Genomic DNA, 22,072 nt, shown 5'->3' on the forward strand with positions numbered 1-22,072 from the left:
CTCTGCTGAGGAAGGGGTCAGGAGTGTCACCTGGCAGGTAAAAGTGAAGATTTGTGCCTTGCAAGTAGGTCCTCTCCCTGCACTTGGAAATGCATGGGGTAAGAGCTGCTTAGACACTTCTGGGTCAGAGGAGGGGAGCTCCTGCAAGCCAGGTCCTCTCTGGTTACAGCCAAACCCATGGTGAAAAGCCCAGCACTTCTCTCTGAGAACAAGCCTTGTACCAAAGGGGAGCAGTGCCAAGAACTGTGTGTGACCAGGGGCCATGACCACGAGAGGGTGGTGACCAGAGATGCTAAACTTAGCACAGATGGAAAATTCCCATTGTGATGAGAGCCAGTTGCTGCAGGAGAGTCCTTCAGGGGATGTGCTGGGCGCCCTGTTGTTTGAGAGACCAAAGAACAACAGGAAATGGCCGTTTTCTGACCAGGAGCAGAACACACCACCCCATGGAGGATTTTTCAACCTCATTTCCCTAGGTCCACTCTGTGCAGCAGGTCAGGTCTGTGGGGGCCCCAAATATTTTTTTCAGCCGGTCTTGGGCAGTGCAGAGCCTTTGAGCAGCAAGCTGGGGGGAGGGGGCACTCTTCCCCCCCAAATAGGGGCTACTGCAAGCCATCTCCTGATTCTCCTCTGCTCTCTTGTGCTGTGTGTGTGTGTGTGTGCGCGCGCGCGCGCGCACGCACGCACGCACATGTGCACACATGTATGCACACACATGAATGCATGCATGCACTGCAGACTTGGCATTCTGTACAGACCGATTCCAGCGGCTGCACAGCTACAGATGAGGTCACAAAGGCATGCCCCTCCCATGCTGGGGCTGAATTTGGGGTCCACACCATGCTGAAGTGAGGCAGATTATACTCATTTCACTTGCTGAAATGACTGGCCAGACAGCACATGCCATGTCACTGGTCCTGTCTAGGGTCACTGCTGTGTTTGCTCAAGAGATGCCTGTGAAAGTTGCCTTCTTTTTGAGACATAGTCTGTAGTCGGAGAAAAAGGTGCAAATCCAGTTGTTTCTCTAGAGCTGCTCAGAGACACCTGGGGATTACTGGTGGCAAACACTTGCCACTGGTGTTAACTATAAGGGAGTTTGAACACTGGAGCTCAGTGACCTGTTATGTAGGTAGGTCAGTGCGCACATACATACATGCCACCCTGCTGTAACTCCTGTTGTAAACCAAAGGTCCAGTCCTCCCTTTCCTACCCTGCAACTTCTGTGAGCATATATCTCTGCACAGAGTTGATACAAAAGAATCCCAGAGCAGAGTGGGGGCAGCTAACACTCATGTTGGAAAACCACTGTGCTGGGGATCGTAGCAGGGACATTCAGACTGAAAGGACAGGCTGTGACAGCTTGAAGAGAAGCTCTGTACCAAGGACCAGAACAGACTGAAGCCTGCTGTGGATCAGCACAGAGAGAACCTGAGGCACTCCCTGCATCCCCTCATCCCTGGACTTCAGATAATCAAAACATGCATGTGGACACAGCACCCAGCCCCACCTCATCTCCAGGCCTCTGCTTTGGCCATTCCATTAACATGTCCCAAGGATAAAGGACATCTGTGGCAGATCCCATGGTGGGGAGGAGAGAGGCCAGAGTGTGGGAAGAGAAGGAGAAAGACAAGAGACCCACTGTGGAGAAAGAACAGCTGAAGGGTGTTGGCACCCAGCAAAGCCACTGGAGCAGGAGAACTCCAGGCAGTCTGGTGATGACTTCAACAGCCCTTTCTGGCCCCATCCTTTGGGCATCATCCCAGCAGTGCATGACACACGCAGCCCATCCCTCTGCCACAGGGTAGCATTGTATCCCCTGTCAGAGAGAGATGGAAAGACGGTGAAAAGAAACTTAGCCAGAGGCCTGGGTGTGACACAGAAGACAATTGAGCTCATTGGCATGGGAGAAGAGTCTCTGAAGGGAAGCAAGGATGTCTCATTTCTGGAACCATTAAAATGGTTCCAGACAGGAGCAGAGAGCAACCCTGGCCTGGCCTGGGAGGGATGGGCTAGCCCCACTCTGCCACTTCTCCCCACTGAAACAAGGGCCATCTAGGGGCAGCTATCACCAGTCATGGACTTCTGTGGGGCTCTGGCAGATGGCACTAGATGCAGATGGACTCCTGGATATTTAAGAGGGGGAAAAACAGTGAAGAAGTGTCTTCCTTCTTAGTCAGTGTGCATCCCTGATGTGTTCAGCATCCACTATCAGTGGGGAAGAATGGGATCCCAGAGATAATGAGACCTGGAGCTAGGGCTAGAAAAGCAAATGTGAAAAACCCACACAAGTGCTTTAGTGTGTCCCCTTGCTGCAAATGGGTGCAGCTCAGGGGACAGGCCAGTCTGCAGCTGCCAGCTACAACCCTTTCTCCTGAGGAGCATCTTGCACTGGCCACTGACAGGAGCAGGCGACTGGTCCCAGTCTGGCTCCTGCTTTCCTACCAGGAACAACAACATTTTATTTCAGGAAAATGAACATGACATTCTTATTGCTGTGCCTGCCTCTTACCAGGCACAGAAAGAAAAATCCTCTCAAGATGGAGCCTGTTAGTCTTGTCAGCGAACAGGAATGAACATGACACATTCATTTGGATTTCACTTTCTATTTTGAGATACTAATAGCTGGTTCACAGCACAGTCCCTCCTAAAAGGGAATGAGACAGAAAGACCTATTCTTCCCGTTCCTGGGCACTGATTGTGCCTAAGACATTTCCAAGCCTGGGGGTAAGCACTGAAAGCCAGATTTTCAAAGCAGCTCAAGACCCATGCACAGGCTCCCAGATAGGCCCAGGGTAACATTTTCCAGAGGGCTCAAGCACCCAGCAGCTTCTACTGAGAGCCAACCGGGCACTTTTCTGCTGCCAACACGGGGGCCAAACTCTCACAGGAAGCCAGCCCTCCTCCCCTGGTCTGCTCTCAGAAGTGCACACTGCTGCCTCTCCCCTCCTCCCTTGCTCATTTACTGGTTTGGACCAAAGCAGCGGAGCAGATGCAGCAGGGCTCTGACCTGCCACAGGTCCTGTAGAGCTGAGAACACATTGTCTTGCAAGAGCCCAAAGACACCTGAAGAGCCAGCTGTGATCTCTAAATGTGCCGACTCAAATTCCCTCTTCCCCTCCAATTGCAGAGCAGAGGCTGTGGAGAAATCAGGCCCCAGTCTGCCTCACTGAGGTAAGCAGACAGCCCAACCCCCCCTGTTACCTGCCGGTGTGACTAGCTAGGCTATAACAATTCCACTGGGAGGGGGAACCTGCTCCTCCTCTGGTCTCAGGTTCCCGCCCTTGCAGGTCATGTGGTTAGTCAACTCACCTGCTCAGTCTGATGTCATTTGGAAGCGCTGGTCAGCAGCCAGTGGCTTTACTTCTGGTGGGAACTTAGTGATGAGGTCACAACAGGTGTTGTGCTCCTCCATGAGGAATGAAACACAGACATGTTTTGGAACACAGCAGACATCTTTGGGAACAAGCAAATGGCCTCTGGAGCTCTTTTAGACTCTAGATGAAAATGTGAGTAACCTACCCGAGATGTAGCTAGTAACTTAGGATCAAGTGTTCTAGAAGTGTATCAAAAAGCTAGCAAGCCACTTCCGTTTGCTCAGGGTATTCTTTTGATATTACTCTGACTTGTACCCCTCCCCATGCCTACCCTCTCTACCCAATAAAGCCATCCATTATAGCAAGCCTTGTTGTACATGCTTGAGGGGGATTAGGTAGGCCTTTTTGTGCCCTTTGCTCGGCAGACTAAGGGAGGCTACTTTCTATGCTTCTGGCTATAAGAAGCACCGAGATATATCCTGCTGGGGCTAAGCAACCCCAAGGTCTGCAGGGCCCAACAGAGACCGGAGCTTGGGTGGTGGCAATAGTTACCCCAGCCTGGTGGGTGTGCTCCAGGAAGAGGGTTGGCCAGAAGTTGGCACCCCTGGGGAGGCATCCGCAGCTTGGTTTTGGTCAGGTACAGGGAGCTGGGTGGGTCGGCGCGGGAGCACCCCCTACTGGCCTGCCGCAGAGCCCCTATCACATCACTGTAAGCCCAGAGTCCCAGCAGCCACATCAGTAGCATCACTCCAGATTTACCGTTCTAAAGCTAAGAGTCAAATCTGGCCTCAAGGAAGCTATGAGCCAACTGTCCAGCTGCAGTGAGTCAGATCAGCTGCTTTGAAGTCAAGAGAGACGATCTCCAGCTGCTGGTGGGTCTCAACACAGCTGTCTTGCAACTGCAGCTGATCTAGCCCTCCTGAACTCAGTGAGTTTGTGGGGTCTCTCTGGTCACATAAACATTGCACCCTGCAGAACAGAGGGGAGCAGGGCAGCACCCTCTGGGAATCAGCAGGATGGCAAGAAGAGGTGTATCAGGGCAGCTCTGTGGCAGCTATGCAGCTCCTGGGGCAGTGCAGGCTGCTGTGGTATGAATAGTAGCAGCTTAATCAGCTGCCATTGTGGTCACAGCTATTTTCGTGCACCCTTCTCCCCCAACAAAGGTGGCCCCTGAGGCTGCTGCCCCAGTCACCCCCAGTTATGCTACAGATTGTAAGCAAAGTTTTTTGCAAAACAACCAGAGCACCACAGACAAGTGTCAGATTTACTACAGCTTTATTGCACTTGGACAGACCTAGGATTTTGAAAAGGGAATTGCAGGTGGTGTGGTACATCAGCACATAACACAACACACACTTTTTTTCCTAGTAAAAAAACCAAACTAGAAGCTTTACTAACATGCCAGGGGCCTAGGACTGTATTATTCAGTTTAAGATTGAAGCAAAAACAAATGTCACTTTATTGGAACATGCATTAATTTGCTGTATTATATATTCAGTATAATTAAGCAAAAATAATCAGAAGGTTTTGTTTTGTTAATCCTGTAGTCATTAGAATGATATGTGCCTCTCTTATTCAGATTCATTAAAAAAATCTAACCTTCATAAGCATCTTGACAGTGCACCCCATATTTCACTGACAGTTATTTCCACACCTGAGTTAATGTTCACTTGAGTTAATATTACCACACCTGAGTTAATGTTTTTAGCTAGAGCTAAAACAGTCTGAAGGGCTGTGAAATAGGAAAACCTAGCAGACAGCAACATTTCAGAAGAAAGGATAGCTTAATTAGAAGAATGTCAGGGCCATTAAAAAGGAAAGAGAGGGTTGTTAATACCTGTGGAGTATAGAGACCTTAGCAGGAGTCAGGTAGGTTATAATGAACTGTGAAGTTAATTGACTCTCTCAGCACTGTGAATAGAAATGCCACTGCTGCTGGCACAGGGCAGTTGGTTTATACTTTGGGTGGAGTAGGAATCAAAGAGGGGATGCATCCACATCATTCCCCCCTCGCCCAATCCACTCGTGCACTGTAATTCCATCGAAAACAATGATTGTATGTGAATGTGAAACCGGAGGAACACAGTGATGAATTAGACATATGTATGCAGCGTTACATATACAAAACAGGAAAGGAACATGGTGAAAGTTGCATAGTTGAGCACTCAGAAGCAGAGCTGACCCGAGCAGGGTCTGGGCCCCGGGGGAAATCAGCCCATGTGGGGCCCTGCCCCTGCTCCGATCCCATGGGCCCCAGATCCAAAGAAGCTGCCACCGCAGGGCGTGGGGGGTGGCGGGTGGCTGGATGTAGAACCGCTTCTTCACCCAGCTCCATGCCTCTGCTGCTCTGCCCCGGTCCACGGGGCCCCCCAAACTGCAGGGCCTGGGGCAGTTGCCCCAATTTGCCCCCCACAGGGACGGTCCTGCTCAGAAGTACCAGAATTCATTCCCTGCTCATGTACTGTGACACAGTCTGTAGTTACCTGACTCTGGTCCTAGGCTTTTTGCCCAGCCAGAGAAATAGCAAGAGGCACGTCCCTGACAGAGGTCACTCTGCTAACAAAGACAAAATGCCTGTTCCAGAGCATGGGGTGGAGGTGCTAGAGTGAAGACAAGTTGCCAGAACCCAAAGAAAGCATGATGCCTGCACTTGTTCCCAGAAAAATCTGGGAAGTTTTGGCTAACATTTTTTCCCTAGAAACCACCGGTTTCCCAGGTGCAATGTGGCTGGCTAACAAGCATGAAGATATAACAGCTCTCTCCTTTCAGGACCCTCCATTGTGACTCCCCCCAAGGATATCTGGAATGTCACTGGAGCGCAGATTTACCTGAGCTGTGAAGTCCTGGGAATCCCAACCCCGGTGCTCATCTGGAATAAGGTAGAGCACAGTTAATGCCATGGTGACATATTCTAGACACCTTGGGGCAGGGAGGCAAGGAACAGAGAGAGCCAGTCACTAATACAGGAAGGAGTTCCATAAGCTCCTGGAGTGAGGAGGCCTGGCCTGGGAAACATACCTGCTGTGTTACCAAAGCCAGTTCCCTTTGGCCCTCCAGCAGTCCATGTGCAGAGATAAGGCATTCAGAGGCAGGTTGTGAACCAGCAGTTTGCAAGAGAAGATCTTGCAACAAACATTGCCTCTGACAAGCATGCCTTGGAGGAGTGCATTCTACCAGCGCAAACACAAGTTGAGAAAAATCTCTTTTCCTCCCCCTCCCGCCCCCAAAACATCTGGCTTTGTTTAATTTTTCCTGCATAAATAATTTTTCTAAAGCTGATTTCCCCCCAGCATTTTTTACGTTGTTTATTTTGATAAAAGAACCGCCGTTAGGCTGCTTACAGTGTGACAGGCTGGTATTCAGAGCCTCCAAAGAATGTTCCTTGGTTATTTGTTTCAACCTCTGGTCTGCAAGTAGCTTTGGAAACACTGGACGTGACCACACAGGTCACAGTCACGGTAGTCATGTACTGTTCTGTTTTGTCTTAGTAGCTTGGAGGCAGATGTTAGTGCTGCTTCTGAGCTGTGCAGTTAAAGAGTGTTGAAGTCCTGGGATTTTTTTTTTTGGCTCTTACGCTCATAAGAAAAGCTCCTTCAGCTGCAGAGCCTTCATGAGAACCCAGCCATAGTACCTGTGAGGAGCCTGGTACCTTAGCAGGGAGAGGCTGTTCTCTTTGACAGTACTGGGATCATCATCAACCTTTGGGTGGATGTTCATTTCAGTGCCACCGTCTGCGCCTCATCAGGGCTTCCCAAGGTTTCTCAAGCCCAAGGGTATGTGGAGGTCTCTGAGGGTTTGCCCTCCTTTATGCAAATTCAAAACAGGCCTAAGAAAACAGGTAGCTTACCATAGCAATCCCTCTAAGACAACCTGGGTATTGGACAAGCTGGGGATATTTTCCCATGACATACAAAGCCCTGGTGTTCCTCAGATGACTAAGTCTGTGGGTGTTTTATTGGGCAGATCTTCCATGGAACTTGAAAGCCCCAGTGTCACCAACTGCAGCCTGGCATGGAGAAGTGACACTGATTGCTTCCCAGAAGGCAACTGAGTCCCGTTCCGTCCCCTGCATCTACCAGTACACCCAGACAATTCCCAGAACCCAGCTTGGGAGCAACATGCAGGAAGGACAGAATCAAGCCTCAGTTTTCAGTAAACAAGATAATCATGATGGTCATAGCATTTATCAATGTAACCCCAGAGACACCACTGTGCAGCTGCTTAACATCAGTAGCTTAATGGGGCATCTGACTAATGGGGCAGATCTTCAGTCATCTTCCCCTCTCAGGGCTGGAAGAGCATGGACCATATTTAGTAACAAAAGCCCTTGGCTTTTTGGTCCCCGACACAATGTGCACCTTCTTGTAAGACCCCTGCTAGGCATGTAGGTAAAGGCGTGCTGAAACCTGATGCACAATTCATACATTCACACTTCCTGCCATGCTACATGTGCCTGGCAGAAGGCCTGATTGTGGGATCGAGCATCAGATCCTATCATGCCTTATTGCTGGTGCAGGGGGCATCCAGGATCACGATCCCTGCACTGGCAAGTAGCAAGCTCCCATAGCTGGGAGTCCCCTCAGCTGATGGGGCTCCCAGCTCTGGGGGTGCACCATGTGCTTCCATGACTGGGAGTCCCATCAGCTGAGCTGGGCTTCCAGCTGCAGGAGCACATAGAGTATCCCAGCAGCTAAGAGCCCAGATCAATTGACAGCACCCAGCCAGAGGGCTGCACCTGGCCACACATTCAATTAATGGCATGATAGGAATGGCCACAGAATTATTACTTTTTTTTTGTAGAATAACTTTGTGGTTTATTCCTTGTTTTACAACTCCATTAATTGCTTCAGTGTGTGGCTGGGCTGTACCCCTGCCTAGAAAAATGCCACATTAGTCTTTGTCAAGGAAGCCCTTCCCTTGCCTACTCAGAGACCACATTTTGAATGCAGCAGAAGCCCAAACAGTTGGGTTTTACTCTCCTGCTCCTTGCCCTCCCCCACACAGCCCTCTTGTTGGGAATGTCACCAGGCCTGGGCCCTGTTCTTGCAACAGCTTGTGCGCTGCAAGTCTTCTGCTGTTTCAGAGGCAGGTGGTTACATTTCCCAGAGGGCTCAGCACCTAGGGCAGCTCCCATGGAGAACAGTCTGTCCCCACTTCCCCGCTAAACCACCAATAAGGGCAGTGGGAGCGGTCCTGAATGGAAAAACCTGGTCACTCTTGCCTTTGGAATAGGAAACACTACTGCACTCTGAGCAGCAACAGCTGTGGGAGCCCTGGGGAGACCTTTCCCCTCTGCCCCTGGCACTGCCTCAAGCCTCCAGAGTAGGATTCTTTTTCGAAGTACTCAGCAGTGAACTGAGTCTTCCCATAGGAGTTTATGGGAGTTTTACCTCAGGAGGGAAAGGCTGGGATCACTGTTGAATGCCATGGGAAATCTCACCCTTAGCCTGGTCCACTCAGGAGAGTTGTACTGCTCTATCCCTTCCAGGAGAAAGAAATCAGTACCTCTCCTCAGTGTGGAGGCAGTTTTATCAGGGTGCTCAACAAGGGGCAGCTAGTCTGGTAGGGAAAAAAGGATACCCTGTATCTATATATCAGTAGAACCATGTCCAGACTGTAGACAAGGTAGTGGTAGAACTTGCATGGGTAGATTAAATCTTTATGACTACAGTCCTGAAAACAACCCTCTGACCAAGCTGCTATCATTATCTTCTGCTGCCCCAGATAATACGGGGACAATACGGTGTCCAGCGGATGGAGCTCCTGCCTGGGGACCGTGAGAACTTGGCTATCCAGACCCGTGGTGGGCCTGAAAAGCATGAAGTGACTGGCTGGGTGCTGGTGAGTACTTGTGCAGAGATGACCATACGCTTATGGCGACACAGAGGCAAGGCTTGAGAAATAAGACTGAAAAATCAAAATGGAGGCAAACTCAGTAGTTTTCCTGAAGTTGGAAAAAAAGTGAGCTCTGTGAATTTGAAGTGAAAGCAGTCAAAGTCCTGCATTTTACAGGATTAAATGCCTGCGTCAAGGCCTAGTCCTCAGCTACTATGTGTTTCCTGCAGTTGTATACACCTGCACAAAGTCTGTGGAAGAATAATGCAGAGGATAACCAGGTGCATACAAAGCCCAAGCTGTGAGAAACCCACACTTACATGAGAGAGAACTCCTCCTGCATCATCCAAAGCATACTGCAGTCAGCAGGTAGAGCCCAGTCCAGCTGGTATCTCAGTAGGAGCTTGTCAGCCATGGGGACAAGGTGTCCTTAGAAGACAAGAGGACACACAGGAAAAGACCTTTTGAGATTGGGACCATGCTGTCCCACCTTATGAGGAGGCTATTGCAAAGGTGTTAGAAGTAGCTAGGCCTCAAAAGCAGCATTTCCACTTTGCATCTCTCCTGCTGGTTCATTCTCCCCAGCCAGACCAGCATACAGCTCTTAAGAAAGTGCCTCCTAGAACTGAGCCCTACATGACCTGGAGAGATGCTCTCCACCAAGAACTTGGAATTGTTAGTGAAAGTTAACTTCAGAGGAAGGGACCAGAGACCTTTATGTCCGATTAGTTCAGTGTCCCCCAGCTCAAACTCAGGACTCCTATAGAATTAGAAGAAAGAGGGCTGGCAGGCACTGCAGGAAGTCATCCAGTCCAACCTCTCACTGAAGGCAGGAACATCCCATGCAACCATGCAAGACATCTGTCCTGGGCATTGCAGAGGGTCTCCACTCTCTTCCTCTGGTGTGCACCTTCAAGAAATGTAATCTTTCAAGAACCATCCCCAAACATTTAGTCATTAAGATTTAAAGAAATCCTTGCCCTTGTTTCTTAAGTGGGAGTACACAAAAAATTTAGTCATCTATAGAGACAAGAAGAAAGCAGCAGAGAGATCAGAGGAGAGGAGGTTACAACACATCAGGCAAGAAGATCCATTTTGATTTTCAAGTAGATGATCTTTGTCAGTAACAGACCACACCAAGTGATTGCTTCAAGCCGCAGAATGAGGTGTGGACTAGGGAATGCAGCTCAAGGGCACTGCATGCCAAAACAGATAGAGACTTTGGAGAGGTGCCAGCAGACTGACAATACACTTTTATGGAAAGGAGCATTAGAACTAATGTGCTTTCTGCCTCCCTCAGTAATGGAAGGTTTTAACACATTCTGAAACCAGGAAAATACTAATGTCTGGCTAGCCAGGATAAAGCAACTTCTTACTGACATGTTGTAAAAGCCCTCATGGGAGCAGGATGAGGCCAGGACTAGATTGGATGCACTCCAAGACAGGTGCTAAACAGAATCCTGTCAGTGTACAGGGTGTTTGGATCCAAGCTGAGTTAAAACAACCTACTGCTCACTTAAATCCAGCCAGCAAGCAGTACAGACAACACTAATTTATCCCAGCTGAGCCAAAGCTAATAGCAAATGTGTTTTTTACATTAAAAGTCATTGTTATGCAGAACTTAAAACTGTACTACTCTGCAAGCATGAGCTTTTTTCCATACTGTTGAGTATTCTTGATATGTGCTTCTTGATTGGTAGAGGTCAATTATCACTCAGTATTCATAATACCATTCCCATTAGGTCTGCTTAACATATAATTTAATGCTATTACACAGTCCAACAATGATGCATTAACATGAAAAGTCCAAGCTAAACAAAGAATGTGTTCTGATTGTTTTGACAGATCTCTCCTTTGAGTAAAGAAGATGCTGGGGAATATGAGTGTCATGCATCAAACTCGAAGGGAGAAGCTACAGCCTCTGCAAAAATCACTGTTGCTGATGCCCTACATGAAATACCTATAACAAAAGGTGGGTGTTGTTTGAAGGTGCAGCATTTCTTTTTGTTCTTATTGGGTATTTCTACACACTTTTGTCCTGCAACACACTGGAGATCCGCCACTTCGGAGCAGACTCAGGTTTGCTCCGCACCCGAGCTGGTGCACATTGCACTGCATTGTATGCAGTTGTATAAATAGCAAAATGCACATCAGTGTGTAGAAAATAGCAGCGGTGCACTTTTGAACTTAAACAACTTCTGTGTGTTTTAGTTCAAAAGTGCACCACCATTTTCTCAGTGCTGACATGCATTTCACTCAAAGGGGCAAAGCATTTTCCAAGTGGGTTTAGTCCCTTTACGAAGTGAAAAGACACTGAAAAGGCTGCATTTATGTTTTCTGCAGGAATTTAGTATTAGAAATAGCAGGAACATCAAATCCGGCCTTACCCAGTTTCCATATAGGACTTTTTGCAGATCTTAATTGTTTAAGCTCTTACACTAGAGGCTGCAGTGGGGTTGAATCTTTAAGATAAGCGAGAGTGGAACAGGGAGAGGAATACATTAGGTATTGGAAAGAAAGATTTAGAACATAACTAAAAATACATTCCCTCCCCCACTAGCTTAATTTTGGGCTTTTTCTAACTGTAATTCCAGTGGTTCTCCAGTTAGCATGCTATCAGAGAAGACCTACAGTTTTGGGTTTTTTTCCCCTTAGAATTGTATGAGAGGGCTTCAAAAACACTTTCAAGAACTGCACAATGCTGTTTTACCAATAGGTTTAATCCCAATAGCCTTGCTCCTCCTCTTTGCCAGGCCTTATCACTGTTGCACACACCAGTTATTCAGAAACTCAATGAAATCTCAGTTCACTCGAATGAAATGGCCCTGAGCAGCTGGAAGATGCGTTAAAAAAAGAGAAGTTCCCAGCAGTGGAACAAGAGCATAAAACAACTCCCAGTGTCAATTATGTACTGAAGAGGTTCAAGTCAAATATTAACATAACTTACATACTTTGGCTAAACCTTCTGGTTTTTAGCCACAGTATGTGTTCCCTGTTGTGAATGTTAAACACAAGTGCTAAGGGCACGTGCACTCAATGTTTCACTCTTAAAGAAGTACAGAATTGCAAATACTTATGCAGGTCAAGGATGTGATAAGCATTTACTGCTTTTTGAGGGGAATGCTACTGCTAGATTATGGCATGGAACAGCCTTGATAATATGACCTCAAAGCAGGCACTAGGTATTTTAATTTCTCCTTACATAATATGCCAAAAATACTGCAACTCCTCACCTTGTAAGTAGGAAGAACTTAAAACGAGAGCAAAGGTATTTCATTATGTTAGCAATAAGCTATGAGCTGACAATGTCTACAAATATTGGAAAGGAAGTAAATAAGGGCTATTGATTTTGACAGGGTATTTGACAGTTCATGACCAATAACACCCAAGTAGTCTAAATGACCAAATACTTAGCCATTGGGAAATGTTCTAATAATCTCAGCAATGAGTTACTTCCCCATTTAAGTCTATCAGAAAAGGCACTACTATTGATATTGTACTATCTGCAATGTTATTCTCTTGTAATTATGACACAGCATAACTATTGTTTCTCTTTTTGCAGATGATGGTGCAGAGCTGTGACACAGAGGACTGTATCATTCATGCACAGTTTAAGTTAGCAATTTGGAAAGCTGCAGTCACTAGGCTTTTCCAGCGCAATAATCAGTTCCCTGTCCCCATTCATTCAGCCTTCTAATATTGTTTTGCTTTCACACTTTTTGCAAACATACAAATAAACAGGATTCACAATGGACTACAAATCTTTTTATTTCTATTTACAAAAAGTAAAGCTCAACATCATTAAACAAGGCATTAGGAAATACAAACTAGGCTCTCACACAAAACATGCACCGTTTTAAAACATTTTGGATGCTGAACGGCAAGTACATTAGAACCACAGCTTCCACGTATGCAATGTCAATTAAAACAAAACCTTCTGAAGGCTAAACACTCATCATACGCGGTGCAATACTCATTGACATTAGCTCTTGGAAGAGGAGTTTACAGGCGTATGGCATTCGCACCAAGGAAATCTGGAAAGAAAATAAATAAGTTTACTATAAAGTAGTCAAGTGAAGACCAACCAATTCGGTAAATCACAATGTAGCGGGAACAATTTACAAATTATTGGTCCAGTGCTTCAAAGTTAAATTTGACCACTCTTCAGTGACAAATCTGAAACCTACAACTCGTCAAACTCCATGGCAAGAAGTAAAACACTCCTTTATTTAAGTGTCTACAGAGTTCAGACTAATACAGGAACAGTGTTTGTAATTTATTTTTCAAGAGGTTAAAAATCTATAGAGTAAGAAATCTCCTATCTTACATTCTTGTTTAAGATAGTTTAATTCAGTATATTGACTGTATATTGCTAGAAAATTAAGCTCTGTTTAACTGCTACAAGAAAACACTGAGGTAAGGTAAACAACTGTCTGAAATTTATGCTTAAGTACAGGATTTCATATTTAAAATTCAAAGCTTGTGATTATTTTTTAAGAACCACCATGTTATAAAACTTAATTGTCTCCATAACCATTTAACAAGAAGGAAATATGAGTATACACAAATGTTGCCTTATCAACTGCATTAAAATGTAGTTAAGATTTTCTGCACGCAACTCATTAGTAGCAACAAAAGCAATAGCTTGCACTTCAGAAGTCAGCAGTACATACAAAAATAACTGCCTTCAATAATTTTACTCATCTGTTCCATCACTCCTTTAAGAAAATAGCTCTAAATAATAACAAAGCACATTAATTTAGATTTACAAGAGCAGTATGCAAGTAACTCCAACCAGAAATTAGCACCTTAAATATGACATTTATGTAAGTTATTTCCTTATAACCCAAACTTAATAGACTGCTCTGAATGAATATAGCGGAGTGGCCAACCAATGGAATTGATGTTCTTCCTGAGTTTTACTGTATCAGTTATTTTTTTTTTCAAGAAGCTGAGATTTAGTTCTCTTTTAGTTAAGTTATATGGAAACAACAACCCTCGCCCAGCGCAACATTGGCTGGAAATTTCGTTTAAGGATTTTATAAACAGTCAGAACTCCCTAGGACAGAGGGAAGCATCCAAATCAACTCAAACTCATAGAATGCCCTATCATTATTTAAACAAGCCTGCATTTATTGCACGTTTTACCGTTATTGTCTCTTCTACCCCACCAATCACCATTTTTTAAAAAAATATTTGCTTAACTGCTAGCAATCTTAGCAGATGAAATCCATACATACTTGTGTTTTATTACGACATCCCCTGCACTCATACGTATGTGTCCTGGTGTTGGCTATTGCCATTATTCCACAGAGATTGCAAACATGAACTTGGTATGGATCTGAAGCTTCAAACAACCTCTCTCTTAAAAACTGAGCTGCTCCATGAGCAATCTGACAATCACGCTCCATTTCTCCAAAACGAAGGCCACCATCACTGCGGGCGAAAAGTGATAGGATATTTTGCCATGAAGTTAAAAAGCAGAGCTTCCAGTTACAAATACAGCAACCATTCAGTAGATGAACATCTACAGTGTGATAGGCAGGGTGCAGGGGGGAATGTACTCAGAAAGCTAGGCATATATCACCTTCTCCAAGACTCCTGGGGGGACATCAAGAGGCATAACTGCTGAAGCCCCCAGTCACATGGCTAAAAAAAGCTTAAACAGATGTCAACAGTGCTCAGGCAATCATCAGCCAAAGCATAACTCTATACTGATATTCTGTTACAAATGACTTAAGTCATGCCATACTTGTCCAAACTCAAGTACACCAAAATCTGATTTACACAGACAGTTATTCAATAAGCCAATTAAGTCATAGGTGCACAGCTGATGCAGCCGATTTCCTCCCATCTGAGCAACACAGGCATGTGACTTTGTGGAAGCTAATCAAATCAAAAGCCAATAAATATTCTTACCGTGATCTACCTTCCATGGGCTGTCTGTTAAGGATCTGAATTGGCCCTCTGGCACGAGAATGGATTTTATCATCTACCATGTGTTTCAGCCGCTGGTAGTAAGTAGGACCAATGAAGATTTGTGACGTGATTTTGCGACCAGTGAAACCATTATAAAGAACCTGAAAGTAAGCACAAGCAGAACTAGTGAAGCATCAGTTTAACTATACATACTAAGAAAGAAATTTATCAAAAGGAATGAAAGATGCAGAATTGGCATTTTGAGCATTATACCTCATTTCCTCTCAGATGATAGCCATAATCTGATAACAAATTGGAAATCTTCTGCACATTGACAGCATCATTAAAAGGTGTAGCATCACCAATTTCTCCCTTGTTTGCTGATACCTATGGGAGGAAAAAACAGGAAACTTCACAGAGATCTTTGCTTGCAAGACACATTTATGTGCACCCAAAGAAGTGATCAAACTAGACTCAAAACTACTTGAAAAGGCAAACTTTTCACTGTTGAAATACAATGACTCAATGCTCAGAACAGTATCTAACTTAACTTTAAAATTATGTATCTGTTTATGTAAAAACAAAGGTTTACAGATACAGTTTTTAAAAGCACTCTCATTAACCTAACTGTTACCCATTTTTGTTTCATGGGTAAAGGAACATCTACAGGACTTCTTAGGGTTAGTTATGTTTGTAAAGTGGTTCTGTAAATAAAAGCCACAAAGAACTACTATGAAAAGCACACTGTATTTTCACCCACTGAACTTGTCTTCAGGAAACAAACACCCTTGGTGGCTACTGTATTTTTGGTTTTCTACTGGCTTATTAACTGGGAACTCAACTGGCATCCTTTATTGTGTTAACAAACAAACAAACAAACAAACAAACAAACAAGGACAACAAGCTTTTCCAAGAGATAAAGGAAATTTAGTTGAGGTTCCTCATATTTTACTTCATGAAGCAAATCATTCTCCTTACCTTCCCTTGAAGGCATTCAATCAAGTGACCAATTGTCATACGAGAAGGAATGGCATGGGGGTTGATGATGATGTCAGGCGTGATACCTTCACATGTGAAAGGCATATCCTAAAGTAAAAGAGAATGGTACTCAGTACCCCTAGTTTTTCAACAAAATGCCGTTTGGACTAAGATGTGTATTTAAGAAATGCATACAGACTTGAAGGAGCGTGTGTTTGGAAGCGCATAAAATTCAAACTAAATTTTAAAGCTCTATGTTAAGGATAAGTAACCACAAGCAATTCACTCTTGCAAGGAGGTTCCAGTGTAAAATCAAAAATACAAGTACAGGAAGGAAAAAAAAAAAGTCACTACCTCTTGTCTATACTGGATACCACAGGTTCCTTTCTGACCATGTCTACTAGCAAATTTATCACCAATTTGCGGGATTCTAACAGAACGCACCTAGAGGTGACGAAAGACAGCAGATCAATAACAAAAAAAAAAACTCCACAAGGGAAAAAAAAAATGTTAGCCAGAAGACACCCAGACCTGCACTTACCCTAATTTTGCAAAACTTGTATCCTTCCTGATTGAGAGTAACCATGACCTGATCTACAATGCCAGTCTCACTAGTTCGTAGGAAAGTGCTGCAGTCTCTTTTTGTGAAACGTCTGTTAGTGCTTTCCAGTTCATCTTCATTCTCTGGCAGAGTTACTGTTTTGCCTATGATGACATCATCTCCTGACACACGTACACCAGGTGCTATCAAACCATCATCATCTAATTTGTCATAGATGGCATGCCTCATACCTGAAGAAAGACAACTAAATTCAGATTGCAACACCCTTCAAAACAGTTCCACACAAGAGTAAGTATTGTGTTCGCAGACTTCACATTTGTATTTTGTCCCAGCCTCTAGTGTTGTGAACTCATACCATGTTATCAACTGTAGACTTCAATATAGATGCTCTGGAGTACTCAAAACATACCAATTGATAAAAAACTGTGCTGAGAAATTTCATCCATTTTATTCTTTTTGGTGCAATAAAGGGTCAAATAATGTTAACAAACAACTCTGCCTAGTGAAGTGTGAGTACTAATCACAGCCTTTTCTCTTCTATCTGTCAGCATGTCTTACCCTGGCAAGTTTCACGTGTAGGTTTTTCAAAAACTTCTTCTTGGTCAAAGCCTTTCTTGGACTCTTGTTCTTTGTATGACCGATAAAACACAGACCTGAAATAAAGTTTTATAAAGAATCTTGAGTACTGAGACCAGCACTGCTTTTTTAAGTTGTGTAATCTCAACTGCACCAGAACCACACGCAAGTCTCACAAGACCATATAACCAAAGTTACCAATAATGATACACAAGCAAGAAAGAATACTTTGGTCCCAAGCATCAACTTGCTATTGATAAACCAGACCTCCCCAGAGATTACTGATAATGCAGAACACTACAATGACTTCTATAGTCTCTTCTCAGGTGGTGCCAAGCTGCCTACGAGTATGTGCTGGCCCCTGGGACCTCAGCATGCCCTATATACCTTTAAAAAAGCCCCTGTTATTCCTATAGATCAGAGGTTTTCAACCTGTTATCATTTGCAGACCCCTAAAAAATCTCAAATGAAGGTATGGTCACCTCTGAATTGTAAGTGTGGGTATTCACATACTTGATCGATCGCAGTCATCTTTCGTGGACCCCTTAGTCTGCAGACCGAGGGGTCTGCATATCACAGGTTGAAAAACTACTGCAACAGATCACAACCACCTTGATAACAAGTCAAGGTGCATCTCTTTCCTTGCCTTTTACTTGCAAGTGTTCTTAGGGCATGGGCTATGCCTTTATTTGTATATTTCAGAGGCACCAAGCACACAAGTGCTATTGTAACAAGTGTACACTCCCAATCTTATCTTCAAAGATGTCACTCACATTTGGCAGGGGCTGGCAACCCCCAGCACACGTGCCAGAGCATGACACACAGGCATTTTGCTTGGCATGTGCAGCTCAGGGCTGACAGTAGGGAAGAGGCTCAAGCTGCACTACCACAACATGGATCAGGCCCATCGCAGCTCTCCCACCATCTGCCTCTTGGCATGCCAACATCTTCCAAGTAGCAGTTGGGGTTTTTTTTTAGCACAATGCCCAAAACTGTTGCCAACCCCTGGTCTATGGGTACTAGACCCACTCATCCCTTCCCCTCCCTTCCTCCTCGCTCCTTCCTCCCTCCTACCTTCCCTATCACATTCCTGTTCCCGCTGGGGCACTGCATGGCTTCCCTTTTCCTCCCCCACTTCCCTGCCAGACTGCATCTCACCTCGGCACTAAACAATAACTAGTGAGATAACCAGTTATCATTGCACTTAAATCAATTTAACCAGGGGTGGTCAAAGTGCAGCCCATGGGCCAGATGTGGCCTGCCAGGCCATTCTATCTGGCCCGTGGGGCCCCTAAAACATTTAGAAAATTAATATTTATCTGCCCCTGGCTGCCTGTCATGTGGCCCTCGATGGCTTGCCAAAACTCAGTAAGTGGCCCTCTGCCCAAAATAATTGCCCACCCCCGAGTTAAATGGTTAATTGTTTAATCTTTTACATCCCTAAAAGGTATGTCATTTTTAACCAGGTGGAAGAGTAGCCAGTCAAGAATGTGCATCAGTTATTACGATACAAGATGCATCTTCATGTACCCTTAGCAAAAGTGAGTTAAACAACTAACTTTAATGCTAAATGAAACAACATTAAAGCTACTATGATTTCACTGAAGAAGCATGCAGATGCAAGTTATAGCACAGAAAGCTTATACCCCTATCAACTGTTATATGTCTATAATTGATGTTGCTTGTCTGAAAATTTGGTTTAAACAATCTTCCATACAGGCTAGCGACTGAATTATACCATGAAGTCATAATGCCTAGAATCAAAGCAGTGAAATCCAAATCATCTTACATTTAAATGCACTTATAAGAAGATTCAAATACAGTGGGTACATCTACACGAAACACTAACTGCACAGTGGCCTAATTAACTGCGTAGTAGTGTGCTGGGCAAAACCAGTGCTAATAAGCTACGTTAAGCTACTGCACAGTTACCATCTGAAAAACCCCGTGTGCCAGTGCTACTGAACAGTAGTGCATGTTACTGCACATTGATTTAGCAGCAACTACAGCACATTAATGAATGTGTAGACATACCCACAGAATAAGAGTAGGAAAAAAGCTGGTTGGGAAAGCATGTCATTGAAGAACATCCCTGTTTATTTACTGAAAAGGTTATTTCTGCATCTTGTGGTAGTTTTAACACTGGAAAAATCTTTTTAGGGAAAAAAGCGTTACTGTGCATTTTGAACAGGCTGTCACCCCTTCTTGGCAGTATGTCAAAAAGTACAACTCTGCCCTTTAACAGTAAACATTTGTCCAGCGGCTTTGGAAAGATATGCACGTCTGTTACACAGCTGAATAAAGACGGTGAAAGAACTGTCTTCAATTTAGTAAAATCAAATGAAGTAATTTTCTACAGTTCAAAAGTTATACCTGAAAAACCCTCTATCAACAGCTGATCGATTCATAATGACCGAATCTTCTTGATTATATCCAGTATACGAGGCAATAGCCACGATGGAGTTGATACCTGTAAATACATTAGGACAATTAGGACACGCAGACCATACAGGAATAATTTCTTCACTCAAGATTTACAATGCTCTGCCATTTATTAAGAAAAAGCTTCATGACAAACGCACAAAACAAGATTTGATATTGAATAAATGCAAACTTAAGTACACAGCAAACTAGAGCCTTCATCGATACAACAGTGACCCCTTGTGGATGATTTAGCAAATACCAATATGAAACATCCTTCCCGAAAGATGATTGCTTCTGGTTTGATTTTGTTCAAGACGCTGTACACCTGGTCCTCAGCATCTATATTAATAGCTCAGTAGTACTGCCTTCAAGTTGATGGTCACTAAAGACAGTATGAATCACCGGAAGTTATACTGAAGCCTTTAAATAGTGTTATTCTTGTAAATTTTATGTTTTAGGTTTGCCTAACAATATACAACATACCTGCTGGCAGCTCTCTAAATCGCAAGTACTCCATAGAACGTGTAGTCACAAGTGGTTTTTGAGGATAATATAGTACATGGGCTAGCGTATCCATACGAACATGAAAATTTGTGATATAAACTCCCATTGCCTGTTTACCCATAGCAGACTGGTATGTGTTCCTAGGAGACTATAAGGACAAGAAAAGTAGAAGTAAAAACATACCCATTAAACTCTTCATGGACATACATGTCTGTGCACGCAATAGGTACCTTTAATTTCTATTTCTAGTATATTACACTAATTATATTTATTCTACTTAATTTCAAAACCAAGACAACCAAAGAAGTGGTGTTACTAACCTGGTTGTGATCTGGAAAAGGAATAATGGATGCACATACTCCTAGTATCATGGATGGGTGAATTTCACAGTGGGTGTAAGTTGAACAATATGCAACTCCTTTCTCTTGTAAATCATCCGGAGTCATTGCCAGCATCACAGTTTCTTCTTCTAGAGTATCAATGTATTCTACTACACCACTGGCCACAAGATCCTGCCAACTAAACAACCAAGTTACCTTAATGATCAATACCTTAAATCCCAAATACAGTGTAATACAGATTTCACTAGCACCATCAAAAAACAAGGACTCATTTGAAAACAGTTATTATATAAATCAAAGCAATAGTATAAATCACAGTGCCTTGCAAAAAGCAACATGCTGCAGAATACTTTGCAGAGTCCTCCAGTTTAACTCAAAGGAGGTTACAGCTTCAACTAGTTTCAAACAAACTTTGAGAAGTTTGAAAGCAAACTAGAGCTGCTTACCTCTCTTCTTGTATTTCTGGAGATTTCCTACCTGTAGTTGTTATACTCCCGTTCTTTCAGTTGGTCAATATGCCTCTTCTTCAACAGCAACTTTTGCTTTTCCACAATTAAAAGCGGCCGGCAGATTCTGCCAGCATCAGTATAGATACGAATTTCTCGCTCTCTAATATCCCGAATCATGGAGACCTATGGGAGCAAGATGCAAAACAATGGGTATACACAGTGGAGCCTTTCAATAAACTGTTGCGATGGGTAAGCGTCAAAAGCACATGCAAGTAGGATTTCTTACAAGAAGTTCTCTAAACTGGAAGCCTTTCAGTGTTTGTCAAGCAATGCAGTTTAAGGTCACGGTATCAGAGGTCCAACATGAAAAAGAGCACTTTTTTAAAGCTGACCCCTCCTTAAAATGTGCACTGGCTTCCCAATCACTAAGAATTTCTGATAAAGGTATCTGACACCTTCAAAGGGGTATCATGCCTATTACGCACCATTTTTGCGGCCAGAACTTCAAAATTAATGTGGAAATTTTACCTCTGACACAATGATGTCCATCTGACGACGTAGTTTTCTCAGTGTATTCATAAGCTGTTCTGGATCTTTTTATATTCCTCCCCAGCAGCCATTAACAAATATCTTGGTGGCAGTGTATTCCTACCCAGCAGCCATTAACAAATATCTTGGTGGCACTGTGAAATAAAAAAGCCAAAGGATACTTAGAAAAGCTCTTTTTGGATGAAAAGTTTAATTTAGAAACCCAAATTCATACATACTCTGCAATGGCTGCTGGAGAGATTTCTTCCAGATTTTCCATACTCCATTCTTCTAAAAATTCCAGAATTGGGGATGGCTGAGACCCCACGGAAATGTAAGCCATAAGGGCTAAATTCTTCACAAGTCCTACTGCATGGCCCTAAACACAGAGAATGTTTTGTTTGTTTTTCAAACCAACATGTCTTCAAAAAAAGAAAAAGATCAGAGTTTCTAAAAACCTTATACAAGGAAGTTCTAGTGGACTTGTAACTAGGAGTGCACCTTTTTTTTGGCTGATACCAATGGCCAATTATTAACCAGTCATATCGACCAATACCAATTTGACTGCCTGTATGCAGCCGCACAGCTCTGAGAGCAGCAGCCAGCTGTTAAGTTTGGGGGGGGGGGGGGGGGGGGGGGGGG

The 22,072-nt window shown here is 44.1% G+C and overlaps 2 protein-coding genes across 2 annotated transcripts in view; one reads left to right on the forward strand and one right to left on the reverse strand.

Annotated features, from left to right (window-relative positions):
• The first annotated feature begins 292 nt into the window (after positions 1-292).
• On the forward strand, positions 293-12,903 carry IGFBP7 (insulin like growth factor binding protein 7). Its single transcript, XM_025209077.1, has 5 exons — positions 293-494; positions 6,084-6,193; positions 9,039-9,155; positions 10,995-11,121; positions 12,712-12,903. The coding sequence occupies exons 1-5, from the start codon at positions 308-310 to the stop codon at positions 12,729-12,731; spliced, it is 561 nt and encodes a 186-aa protein (XP_025064862.1). The 5' UTR covers positions 293-307; the 3' UTR covers positions 12,732-12,903.
• POLR2B (RNA polymerase II subunit B) overlaps positions 12,893-22,072 on the reverse strand; it is a 25,253-nt gene continuing 16,073 nt past the window's right edge. The window contains exons 12-26 of the mRNA XM_025209075.1: positions 21,670-21,809; positions 21,543-21,585; positions 21,431-21,499; positions 20,931-21,085; positions 20,433-20,631; positions 20,092-20,260; positions 19,558-19,654; positions 17,167-17,261; positions 16,588-16,838; positions 16,401-16,490; positions 16,047-16,154; positions 15,342-15,455; positions 15,069-15,229; positions 14,390-14,585; positions 12,893-13,183 (exon numbers count right to left, since the gene is read on the reverse strand). Coding sequence (XP_025064860.1) covers positions 13,094-13,183; positions 14,390-14,585; positions 15,069-15,229; positions 15,342-15,455; positions 16,047-16,154; positions 16,401-16,490; positions 16,588-16,838; positions 17,167-17,261; positions 19,558-19,654; positions 20,092-20,260; positions 20,433-20,631; positions 20,931-21,085; positions 21,431-21,499; positions 21,543-21,585; positions 21,670-21,809 — 1,977 coding nt within the window. The 3' untranslated portion in view covers positions 12,893-13,093. The remainder of the gene's footprint in view (positions 13,184-14,389; positions 14,586-15,068; positions 15,230-15,341; positions 15,456-16,046; positions 16,155-16,400; positions 16,491-16,587; positions 16,839-17,166; positions 17,262-19,557; positions 19,655-20,091; positions 20,261-20,432; positions 20,632-20,930; positions 21,086-21,430; positions 21,500-21,542; positions 21,586-21,669; positions 21,810-22,072) is intronic.

This window comes from Alligator sinensis, unplaced genomic scaffold (genome assembly GCF_000455745.1).
Source record: "Alligator sinensis unplaced genomic scaffold, ASM45574v1 scaffold989_1, whole genome shotgun sequence".
In the NCBI taxonomy this organism is placed as follows: domain Eukaryota; kingdom Metazoa; phylum Chordata; order Crocodylia; family Alligatoridae; genus Alligator; species Alligator sinensis.